A 12,334-nucleotide genomic window follows, 5' to 3' on the forward strand; every position below is an offset into this window, starting at 1 on the left:
TGTCGAGTGATTTATTTATTGTGTGAAATCCATCTTTTGTATCTAAGGGTTCAGTAAAGACATTCTTACCATTGTGTCAACTACATTAGATGTGTTTTTCTTTTTTTAATAATAAAACTGTTTTGTTACCCCCAACATTCAGTTTTTCCCCCATCAGCATTATGACGGTCTTCTGTCATACATGAAGACATTCAACATTCAGGGGGTTCGTTTAAGTGCTTGAGGAAAGGAAAAGTGCAAAAAATATCTCCTGTCTGAGCAGCAAGTGAACGCAGCACAGGAGCATCGCTGGTGAGCGGTTACTAAAATACAGTATGTTCACAAGGATTAATACATACCTTAAAATTAATGTTCATGCCTTAACGACAGCATTGAAAACTAAAATGACAACAGAAGTATGATCCGTTTAATCAACAACAAAGGTTTCACTTCACATTAAAACCAGAATCTGTTCATGCTGAAAGGATTTGTACATCACATGAGCTGCGGATCTCGCTATTCAGGAATGTTGGAAGCTGTGGACGCAGAAGAGAGCGATTCTCTCACCGACTACATGTCAGACGCTTTACACGGATGCAGTATCACTGGAATGGTTTCTTTTGACTGCAGATTCCTCTCACAGTTTAGTTCAAGTGAGGCAGGAGGAGGGGCCGAATAATAACTGGTTTGTTTCAGTGCAAAGGAAAAACATGACTTGTCTCTAAATGCAAATACAACCATGAAATTATGAAGCAAACATCAACGGCAGCAATTTTCCAGCAGAAAAACGGATAAAAAAAGTCATCATTAAAATAGAATTACACATGGTAAGTCACATTTTTGACTTACCATCTAACATTTGTATTGTGACCACATTTTTGATGATGCATTAACCTTTCCATTCCGCAAAACTTTACTTTGTCACTTTTACCAGATGAATAACCCCGACCCACTGACCTCTCTGCGACGGTACCATCCATGAACCAGTCATGAGATACAAGAACGTTCTTCCCAGGTCAACAGGTTTAAAATGATCGACCGTGAACATGGAGGATAAATGTATCTGGTTGAGTACAATAAACAATATTTCTACTTTGAAAATATAAAACCACAGACCGAGCAGAGGTTCACCGTCTGTAACTGATCAAAATCAAATTGACATTCGGGTTGATTGGGAGTTGTTGTTTAGTTTGTGTTTTATCTCCAAGTATCACGGTAATATTCCCAAACTTGGCGAGGCCTGAGCTCAGAGGTCAGGGGTCACAGGTCATCACTGACCCTTCTTGGGGGCGTCAGGGATGCTCTCGTTCAGCGGGGTGAGGCCGGTGAGCAGGACGTGGCGTTCGTACTGCTTGGTCTGCCTGAATTTGCTGTCTGTGCCGTGGAGCCGGTCCAGGACGCCGAGCACCCCGAAACAGTTGGTGAACCTGGAGCCAGAGGCGGAGTAAGGGGAAGTGATTACGTACAAAAATTTTAAAATCACATTTTTTTAAATCTGGTATCCCTATTCGTTATTGCTTATTATACAATGTACAGTGATTGAGGGTCATTAACTTCACAAGTTTCACAGATAAAAAGACCTTCTACGTTTCCTCCACAGTCAACAAACTCATGCTGAGACCAAAACCAACGAGCCACATTACCACAAACAGACATGAACAACGCACACCGTCCTGTAAGTGTATTACTCTGCAGCTGGTACCGGACCTCAACAAATAAAACATTCACTTCTGTTCATGTAACATGTGCTAAAAACCACGGCACCCACACATTTTGCGAAAATTATTTATGGTTTTTAAATAACAAATCTGTGACCATTTATTTTTTAAAGATTAACATCTTCGGTAGGAACAAACAGATAAAGAATGGAAATGAACAGAATTTAGAGACACATTTAACACATTGACGGCTTTGGTCTTTTTTTGTTATTTTGTTGACAAAAATAACCCAAACTCCGGAAAATGTCCGGACCAAAGTTCCTGACATTTTCCGGAGTTCCTGTCTGAAAAACGATTATGTTTCATGCTGCAAGAATTCAGTAAACAAAGTCTTTTGAGACAGTTCAGAACATGGTCCTTTATCTCTCACTGATTCAATCTCCACATTTTTGATATTAAAACTAAATTCCTGGATTTAAAAAAAATGAATAAAAAATTGTTGACTCACCTGAGGTGGTGGAAGTCGTGGAACTCCGGGGAGGGCAGGAAGGGGAGGTGGTACCCACAGTGGGAGATCGTGGTGCTCCACAGAACCAGGCAGTACCAGAGGCTGGTGGTGGCCAGGTGGGAGCCCAGGACCATGGGTCCCATCACCACCGGCAGCATGTTGGAGATCTAGCAATCAATCAATCAGACCTTATTAGTTTTGCACTTTTCATACAAACAATACAACACAAAGTGCTTCACAGAGTAAAAGCAATATCCATTAATTACGAAGGGACATAACTTATTGTTCCAATAACTTACAGTAATCTCACAATTGACAGTGAAATAAATAAAGTGAAATAAATAAAATGAAGATGTTCAAATCAGGACAGGCCAAGAATGTGATGGGGGAGTTCACTCACCACGTGCTCGAGAGGATGAGCGTAAATGCAGATGAGGCCAATGGGGGCGGTCCACTCGTGGTGCTGCTTGTGGTAATGCTTGTAGAAGCTCGGATGATGGAACAGCCTGAGAGGAAAGAAGAAGAAGAGGAGGATCAGAATAACGACAATCTACATCTAGGTATTAGACGTTTTTCACACTATCCTACATCTTGAATCTTGCTAGTGGCTCTTGATATGGACGTCTTCCCTCTTACCACTAGGTGGCAGTAATGTGTAACGTTCCAATGACGACTGAATCTCAAACACGCCCAGTCGATCACTGGGTAGAAAAGAGGTAGGATTTTCGGGAACGAGCCTCCACTTTTCAAGGACTATATATTCCTTTTTTAAACAATGACACTGGACGTGATAAAATCAATAACGTCTTACCTGTGTGAGTAGTAAAACATAATTTCCTCTATGATGGAGAAGATGGCCAGCTCCGTCAGGGCCCAGTGGAAGGTGGGCAGCTCGGGGCCGCAGGGGTTCCCCCTCCAGCTCGTCAGGTGGTAGACTCCCACCACCATGGGCCCGGAGAGGAAGAACAGGTTGAAGACGACGGTCTTCATTGCACTACGGAGCTTAGCTGGATCCACCTGGGAGAGGAGGGAAGAGTCAGATACAGTAGAGGTCCATACGATGCATAATATAAAGAATAGGCTTTTTTGTGGATAGATGCATTTCTGTAAGAATACCTTGAAATCATTGAAAATTAAACAATGCATTTAAATGTCCATAGTCTCTGGTCAGGTCTGTCTTTCCTGACAACTTTTAAAGCTCTTCTCAAAATATATATTTGTTGAATACTACTTCTTAATTTCATTTTAGGTTTTTATTTATTATCTTTATTATGCTAAGTATTTATTCTGCTTGTTTGATATAACATGGTTTTTTCATGTACCATACCAATACTGTTTTTTTTTAGAAATACAGTAGGTTGTAAATGAAAATTATTAATTAAAAATGAATTTACACAAAATTGTGCAAAAAATTGTTGTCAGTACGTTTTAATAAGACATGTAAGAGTGTATCTTAGACAAACAAAGACATGTTTACAAGTTAGAACCAATATCTGGAAAAAATCTAAAAATTCAAGATAAATTGATAAAGATGATTGATTGTCACCTTGACTGCTTCAAATTAAACTTTGAACTGTGGTAACAAACTCACGGACATATCCTGACCTTTGTGTGAGTGTGTGTGTGTGTGTGTGTCTGAAATGACACGCAAACTTTTGCACAGTTACAGTACAGACATAGACCCATTGTTTTGTAACTACATGTGTGTTCATTTTTGATTTGGTTGAATTCATACAAAAACAAGTACATTTTTTGCAAAAACAAGTATTTACAGTAAATAGTGCAAAGTTGCACTATGACATTGTGTGTTGTCAGCTAAAAAAGAAAAGAGAAGAAAGGCTGTCGGACAAGTGGCCGAGGACTCTGAAATTAAGATACCGATAGATTGACTGATAAAATACCCAACGAGTGTAGTGTCAGTTGGGTCGATGCTCCACAACAGCACATCGGAGCTTAGTTTATGACCCGTGTGACTCAACTCCAGACCGTTACTGTCGGTCAGTGAACCGACGTATCTCTCCTCAGAGTGACGGACCACAGAGAGCCACAGGCAACACTCGGACGTGAGACATGGCACAGTTTGATTAGTGAACCTGAGCGCGGTCTCTGGAATTTAGTGGAGAACTTTTTTCCCCATTGTTTTATAAGCCAGCATTGGCTTCCTGTGCACTTTCCTCTTGGTTATAATCTTTGAAAGGTAATCAACAATGCAATTACATTTTCAGAGTCCAGTCCTGGTTATCAGTCCTGTCAAGTCTTTATCTCTGCAGTGTCCGACAACATCTGTTAATCAAACACTGTTAAAGGACTTTGGTCAGGTGGACGCGTGGACGAAGCAGCTCGCTTCCTTCCCTCCTGCTTCAAACCATCTGTCCTCTCTGTCTAGAATATGCAACACTGCTCTCGTCGGACGAGTGTCCCGTATCCTTCGGGTGGAGGTGAAGTGCTCAGTCAGGGGAGTTGGCCCTGTAGAGTCATGCCTTTTGTTTGAACGGTTGTTTGGTTTCAGCGACTAAATGCTCTGTCCTCGCTGCAGCGGACTGGGTGTGTGTGCTCTTCTGGATGTACCGGTTTTTGTCTCAATGTGTTGCCGAGTCACACACTGTAGTGGACATTACACCTGGCATCAGAACGCGCCTGCTGTGACCACTTGGGATCTGATCGCTCAGGATGGATGTTAACAATAATCAAAGTAGAAAGAAAACCCCATCCCTCAACAGAGGAGTAGGTCTTTGACACCACTTGTCCCAAACCTACAATACTGTTCTTTCACCCCCTCTCCCAAGAGATGTACCCACCAAACACAACCGGCCTCAGGTGTCTCCAAAGATTCTAACAACTGCTGTTTCGACAGCCAAGAGCACCCACAGGCGACGTCAATCAGATGTGTATCGGATGTGAAGCGGTTCACGGTTTTCAGATTGGTGAAAACCTGGTGCATTCTTACACGGGCTCACTCTGACATTTTTCAGAAAATTTATTAGGGGGCTGGCTGGAAAAGTTCCGGAAAATGTCAGAAGAATCACTTTGTATGTATTGAAGAACTGTGCAATATAGAAAAGAGAAATAGGAATCAAAACTGTAAATAGACACACACATCTCAACAATGAGACGCATGGTGAGGGCCTGGAGCCTACCGGGTTGTTCTTGTCCACCTGGATGCGGTAGCGAGTGATGAAGGACGGTTTACCAGTGGTGTCCGCCCACAGCAGCAGAGAATTGGGCACCCAGAATGCCACAGTGGGGATTAACATTGTCCCTGTTGAGAAGAAAAAACAAACCCCGCTGTCATTGTGTGTTACTTCTACATAATTACTACAATAATGGCACACGACGGCTGCATCGTAAAAGCGAGCATGTTGACACCACGCTTTTTTCCTTCTTCTATCACATTCATACGCTCATACTATGCCGGAAGAGCCGCCAGAGGCAATTTAGGGTTACGTGTCTTGCCCACGGACACACCGGCATGTGGACCGGAGGGAGCTGGGATCGAACCACCGAAACCTTCGGGTTGGCGGAGAGGCTGTGGCACAGGAGGTAGAGGTGGAAGTATAGTTTCAAAATACACTGGTGTGAGGCTCCCTCAGTTCTGACGGAGCCAGAAGTGAAGAAGAGGGGAAACGTCTTCAAGCATCTACCACCAAGTGCAGCTGCTGCCGCCTCAACAGCCTTTTGGAGAACTATGAACTATGTCTCCGAAAACGCCAGAGTGTGTTCTCCTTCCTCCAGCTGCTATCTATTTGGCTCCCTGACTCAACCTTGGGTCCTAGGGACACTGATAGGAATAACTGAATCTGTATAAATATACACACAAATGTGTTGAATTTGGATCATCTTATTCTGCGACTCTATGTACTGTGTCATCCTGGGTAAGAGAGGCTTACAAAAATAAGACTGAACGCATATTAATTACAGGAGAATAAAAGGTTCCCATAACAACCGGTACATGTGTTTTAGTCTTACTGTGATGAGCTTGTGTGTTTTGCAGCTTTATCCTTTGGAGGTTTCTGGACAAGAAGAACGAAAACAGTTGTTCCTTACCTAAATAGAACAAAGAAGCATCGTGGCCCTCGTATGCCAAGTACAGCCTGGTCCACAAGTTCTGCCAGAAATCTCCTGAAGCTCCCCAGAATCTCTGAAGATGCCTGGAGGCGGAATCAGTGTCAAGTTTACAAGATGTTGCTAAGCTTACATGGTTAAATAGAATATTCAATTAATTGAGGAACGTGTACACTTGGCTCACTCCAAGGCCCTGAAACATTTAAATCAAGTCTCTTCTGTTTGGCATTTTGGTCAAATTTTCTTTTTTCGGTTTTCGGGTTTACTTTTTGGACAGACTGCTGGTTTGTCGTATGGTCACACTGTTGCATGTAAGGGGATCCTACCATGTCAGCGAGTTGCCGAATGCAGCCAAGAGTAAGATTCCGGATCCAATGACGAACGCAGCTTTCTTCACGGAGTCCCACAGTCCTGCGGGGCCTTCCTGAGCAGAGGAACAGCAACAGTTGTGTGTATAACCCCCGTCGATACTGTGCCATCTCGTGATGTCGAGCTACATCAGCGTTTCCCACAAAAACCTCCTGCGGTGGAGATACTGTGTCTCTACAATGTTTCTTTCAAAACACACTCTCGCGTGTTTGTGTGTAATCATGTCATCAGTGGTGAGACTCTTTCCCATACTGATGGTCAGTAGGTTATGATCAATGAAAAACATTGTATGATGATGCAGACAAACTTTAAATATGATCATAGAAAATGTATTGAGTAGTGATGATCAGAAAGGAACTTGAATTACACAGTTGGTATGTGACACTGAAATGACTTTTACAAAGATTTGATAACATTAACTGTGTACATAACATACATTTGACAGTACCTACAGTGTTAGATGAGTTCCCAGACACCACCAGAAATCCAACAAATCAAACCAGACCACCCAAAAAATGTAGAGGAGAAAACACATATCTGATCCCATGATCTCCATGGGTTTGTGTCAGTGTTGGCTGTGACTCATTCTATTGTGTTGCTGCTGATCTGCTTCCTTTTGATCTTCTATCGGTTCAGTCGAATTAAGGCCGCAGCAAAGTGCTCGGTTGAAAAGATGTTGTGTTCTCACCTGTATGCTCCTGTTCGTCATGGCAGCTCCCCTCATCCCTGTGAACACAATTTACAGATACTTATTTTGATTTATATTCAGAGGGATGCATTCATAACTACAGTATAAATGTAGGCGAGTATACCTCATCATCTTTTGCTACAAATAACAACAAATGAATTCCACCATAACACATTTTAAATCCTATAACATTATGGATGATTTTGGAAGCAAATGAGCCAGCTGCAGTGTCCATAATACCTGAAGATTACAGATTAAATGTTCTGCTGTTCATTTTAGAAAGGTGTATTGATCCCAGTTGGTCAAAGAAAAAAACAACTATATATATATATATATATATATATATATATATATATATATATATATATATACATATATATATATATATAATGGTGGATTTGAAAAATGATGCTTTATTTTTAATTCGTGTTGAAAATCAAGGTTTTGTTTTTCTTTCAATTTCAGTTCATAATGAAACTCCTCTTCATATGCTAAATATTTTATTGTTTAGTTATCCATACAAATTTGAAATTGTTCTGTTGTACGCACGGAGCAAAGTAAATATATTTGTCCCTGTCGTACTGTTCCATGGTACAATAATCATCTGAGTGCATGATTACAGATGGAGGATTAAACATAATCCTGTGATAATCCATTTTTACAGTGGGCACTTTTTCAGTGAAATTCTTGGGGATAACACTCTTTCCCTGTCTTTGAAGTTCAGTAAGAAAACTGAACAAACTATGATAAATTCCCTGAACCAATGGAAACTTTGCGAAATGTGTTTTCTTTCTGACCGGCATCCAAAAACAATCAAATGTGTTCAGAGAAAAAGAATGATGAAAAACAAAAGTTTCTACATTTGAGAGACTGGAAACCAGTGAACCAAAGATGTCAACATTACTTCAAATTCATTTTCCATTATTTGAATAGTTGATATAATCTACTGACCGTTGTAGAAATACAAAATTAGAGATGATGCTTAAACATAGTGAGTTTACTCGTAGATGACAAACAGTCATCCACATCCACTTCACATTTTATAAACTCGATTTCTTTTGATCTGTCCAACCATTGCAGATCAGCCACAGCATTAAAACCAGTTAGCTGATTATTTATCGAATTTAAACACTTTAAATTAAAACACATTCCAGGAACTACACAGTTGGTGTTTGATCACTATTATTTTGTAGAGAAACGATACTGATTTCACCCATAACTATTTCAGACTCTCATAGGCTACAGCTTCAGAAATGCAAAGATTATGGCGATTAGAGTCAATAGGGGCGGCAGAGTAATAAGGAAACAACAGTTTATGAGCTGCTGCGTCTCACTGAACACACAGACTCACACAGCTGTAGTGTTTTATGTGACAAACGGAGACACATGGACGTGTTGCAGGTCTCTTACCTCCGTCACTTGTCTTCACCATCGTGTGCCTGCCTCCTCTCGGGTTCGGCTCTCCTCCGCGGACCCAGCTGCTTGTTTCCACAGAGTCAAATCACGGACTATTTATTTACAACCGACAGACGCGTCTGATTGGCTCCTTCCTGGTCAGCTGACTGAGGTGAGTTGTTTTTTTCCTCCTCCATGGATCAGGTGAAGGTTGAGACCTGAGATCTGAGACCCAGCATGGTCACCCCGCTGGAACTACATACTGTAAACATGTTCAAGAAAAAGATAAATGAATATATATATATATATATATATATATATATATATATATATATATATATATATATATTTATATATTTATATTTATATCAGTACAAAGTGGGAGTAGAATACAGTGAAGGAGTTACAGTAGGTTAGATGCAGTGGTGGAATGTACTTTTACTCAACTACTACTACACACACACACACACACAGAAACAACTCTGCCTTCTATTCATCAATGTCATCGCCTTCAGCTATCACTTGACCCCCAAGACCTCTCTGCTGCTGCAACACGTGGCCTCACAATCACTCATCATTACTGTACATGGGGTCACAACACCACCGTCGTTATGTAAAATTAGTACGACCTTGAACACTGATCTGTGACAAAAGAACGGACCCCTGAATAGAGGCATAACTCTGTGAAGGTTTGTTCAGCCACAACAGATTATTACTTTATTTCATCGGATCAGGTTCTGGAGAATAAATGATCAAACCTAATCTTAGATCATCCAGGAGGGGGCACCAGAGATGTTCACTCTGATAACTCATACAAGGTAAGTACAAAATAAATAAGTACATTTGTCTGATTCTACTCACCTACTATTACGCCTCACACACACACACACACACGTTTGTTGACCGGTCTGCGAAGTTAGATAAACTGATTTTTAGAATGAAGTTTAGCACACAGTTTTATGGCATAACCTTCTCTTATACTCATTTGATAAATGCTCATGTACTCGCACGATTCTTGCAACGTTTGGACAATATCTTCGTGCTTGAACACACTTATTTTGAGTCGCTATGGACAAAAACCGTCAGATAAATGAATGTAATGATATAATGATGTAATAATTGTGTGTCGGATTGTTTTTTGAGCAAACAAACAAAAACAAACTTATTCCAACCTTTATCACAAAGGGGTCAAATATTGTCACTTTGAATGCTTTTACTTAGTGAAGCTTATGGCCATGTTATGACAGGAAAGGCTTGTACTTTGCTTTTAGCCATTTATTAATCTGTAATTTATTCCAATGGTCCAAGATATTTTTACTTCATCATTATTGATTATTTCGACTCATTTCTATTGTATTCTCCTTTATTTAATTCAGCAGGTAAATTAGCTCTGAATAAAATGATGCGCAGCTCAAGACGGACCTCTGGTGTGAAGCTGCTGCCACTGCATCAGTGGGCTGCAGGGCTCCAGCCACACGTCTGCCCATTGGTTCCTGCACAGACTCTGTTTGGGAGTTGAAGTTCAGTCACTGCTCAGCTGCTCTGACATAAAATACAATTTCACACCTTTCTTCCATCTTTATTCATTTAATAATTTCACTTACTTATTTAATTGTTCAAATTATTAAATTGGAATAGAACGATGAAGCTTCATGGATCCGACTTATTTGATCAGGTTTAGAGTCAAAACTGATATTAGGAAATAAATCGCCGCTTTTGTTTTTAATTGATTTTGTGAAAATGAAGGACTTTTAAAAAAAAATTCAATAGTTGTTGGGTCAACAACAGTCAGAGGCTCAACAAAGGTGCTAGTAGCATAACTTAGTTTTCATAAAGGCCTTTTCCACAGAAGATAATTAGACACGTGACGGTAAGAAAGGCGGTCACGATAACAATGGCTCAACTCCATTCAGCTGAACACGTACTGAGCACCTTTCGGTGACCCAAGACTTTGGACGAGTGATTAAGACGACTTGAAAGACTACACAGTAGGAATGAAGTCCATGTCAACAAGTTTGTCCAATCAAAACCGACCAGACATGTTTGGGCTCCTCTTTCGGCAGCACTTTCTTTTGAAGTCAATTGAGTGGGACTCAAAGGTTACACCTGATTCATGGTAGGGGGCGGCACCTTTTTCTTGCTTGAGTCGCCTTTTATGTTTTGTAACATAAATCCTGTTAAAAGATCTCTCTTGCCCATTATCTAATTTTCCTCCTGTTCATATAATTTATTTGTTAAATCATATTTTGATTTTCCAGCAATCACCTGCTTGTTGATGTTTTTTTTTGCCTTTAGTGAAATATCTTATCAGTTACTGGGAGGGTCTTCCTGACCTGTGGTGCAGACCACCATGTCCCCTCCAACAGTGAATCCTAGACGTTTTCTTTAAGCGCCGACATCAGGTGAAATAATTTGTACAGTAGTTCCAGTAGCAGCAAAACTTAATAAGACAATCTCAATAACCTCAGATGTACTTTAGTGCTAATTAGCAATGGTTTGAATGCTAACATGGTTTTTAGAAATAAGATAATTAAATATAAACGTATGACTATTGAGAACAATCCAATGGGCGAGAAATAAATACATGAATTATAAATATTTGTAAGTGCTCAGTTCAGAGAGACTTCATTCTTTCAATAGTTTCCCTCCAGTCTTTTTTCTGTTATTCAGCAGATTCACAGGAAGCCATTAACGCCACACTTAAGAAGCTGAAATCAGAGCATTTTTCACAATTTTTTTCATAAAAACTACTTCTACAGATTAATCGATTATCAAAATAGTTGGCGATTAATTTGGTAGTCGACTGCTAATCGATTAACCGATTAACCGTTGCGGCTCTAGGTGTGTGCCATGACACCACCACTTCAGCTTGGCACCGACACCCCTGGTGCGAGAGTCGGTCCAGTGAACGAGCTCTATTTAGCATGTGACCGCTCCAGTGACAGTGAGCGCCGCGGCTCGGTCCAGACCACGTGTCAAGGTGTGAAGGGTTAAAGGTCACCTCCGCCGCGGACTGACTCTCGGAGACTCGCTGCTGCTGTCGTCGCTCCGCGGGCAGCGCTGGCTCGCCTCGACACTTCAACTCGCTGTGGATTGTGGGAGTCGAGGACACTGCCCAGGCTCGTTCCCGGAGAAACCGGAGACATTTTTTTTTTCCCGCCGCGCACCGAGCTGTAAGTAATCCACCGGGGTGGACGCTACCGAGTCCCGTCGCCCCCTCGTCGGCAGAGCCGCTGTCCGGTCGCCGAGCGGAGCCGCTCGCGTTGCCATTTCGTGCTTTTCCCCCTGGCATGGAGGCCGAGCGCGGACCGAGGGCTGCCGGAGCTGGCGAGGGGGGGGGGGGGGAGGGGGGAGGAGGAGCGGGCGGCTGCCTCCACTCCGCTCCGCCGGGGTTATTCAGACCCGGAAAGCTCGCTGACCCCAACGGGGGAAACGGCGCCCAGGTCGAGCGACAGCTCGGCGACAGTCGTAGGTCGAGTCCGCCGCTGTGTGGATGAAACGCATGCGCCTGTGCGAGGCTTCCCGGCGGGCTGTTGACATGCGGAAGCCGCTGCCGCCGTGTCGACGGGCTGCACAAACAAATGTCCGGTGGAAGCGTCGGCGGAGCCTCGGCGGAGACCACCTCCACCTGGCCGGAGCGGCGCACACCGGGGATGTCGCAGCGGACATCCCCGG

General features: G+C 42.1%; 2 protein-coding genes across 10 annotated transcripts in view; one reads left to right on the top strand and one right to left on the bottom strand.

Moving 5' to 3' along the window:
- faxdc2 (fatty acid hydroxylase domain containing 2) lies at positions 1-11,799 on the bottom strand. The gene is made up of 10 exons (XM_035627290.2): positions 11,661-11,799; positions 8,675-8,921; positions 7,265-7,302; positions 6,534-6,631; positions 6,190-6,293; positions 5,283-5,404; positions 2,957-3,162; positions 2,546-2,651; positions 2,146-2,312; positions 1-1,406 (listed from the first exon to the last, which is right to left on the bottom strand). Exons 2-10 carry the CDS (start codon positions 8,694-8,696, stop codon positions 1,250-1,252), a joined length of 1,020 nt encoding a protein of 339 aa, XP_035483183.1. The 5' UTR covers positions 8,697-8,921; positions 11,661-11,799; the 3' UTR covers positions 1-1,249.
- Positions 8,681-12,334, top strand: part of LOC118301641 (core histone macro-H2A.1) — a 19,619-nt gene continuing 15,965 nt past the window's right edge. For 6 of the 9 annotated variants that reach the window (XR_004790338.2, XR_004790339.2, XM_035627286.2 and 3 more), the window contains exon 1: positions 11,693-11,832. The gene's annotated coding sequence lies outside the window, so the exon portion shown is untranslated. Of the gene's footprint in view, positions 8,832-9,366; positions 9,478-11,692; positions 11,833-12,027; positions 12,128-12,334 lie in introns of those variants that run through there. The other 3 variants (XM_047330579.1, XM_047330578.1, XM_047330577.1) reach the window with 3 other exon arrangements.

The sequence above is a fragment of the Scophthalmus maximus genome, chromosome 2 (genome assembly GCF_022379125.1).
Source record: "Scophthalmus maximus strain ysfricsl-2021 chromosome 2, ASM2237912v1, whole genome shotgun sequence".
Lineage (NCBI taxonomy): Eukaryota > Metazoa > Chordata > Actinopteri > Pleuronectiformes > Scophthalmidae > Scophthalmus > Scophthalmus maximus.

Excerpts from the sequence above, each read along its gene's own strand:
- faxdc2 (XM_035627290.2), bottom strand. The coding sequence starts at position 8,696 with ATGGTGAAGACAAGTGACGGAG. Across the intron at positions 6,632-7,264 it reads TGACGAACAGGAGCATACAG|GAAGGCCCCGCAGGACTGTG; the intron begins GTGAGAACACAA and ends TCCTCTGCTCAG. Across the intron at positions 2,652-2,956 it reads ATGTTTTACTACTCACACAG|GCTGTTCCATCATCCGAGCT; the intron begins GTAAGACGTTAT and ends CTTTCCTCTCAG.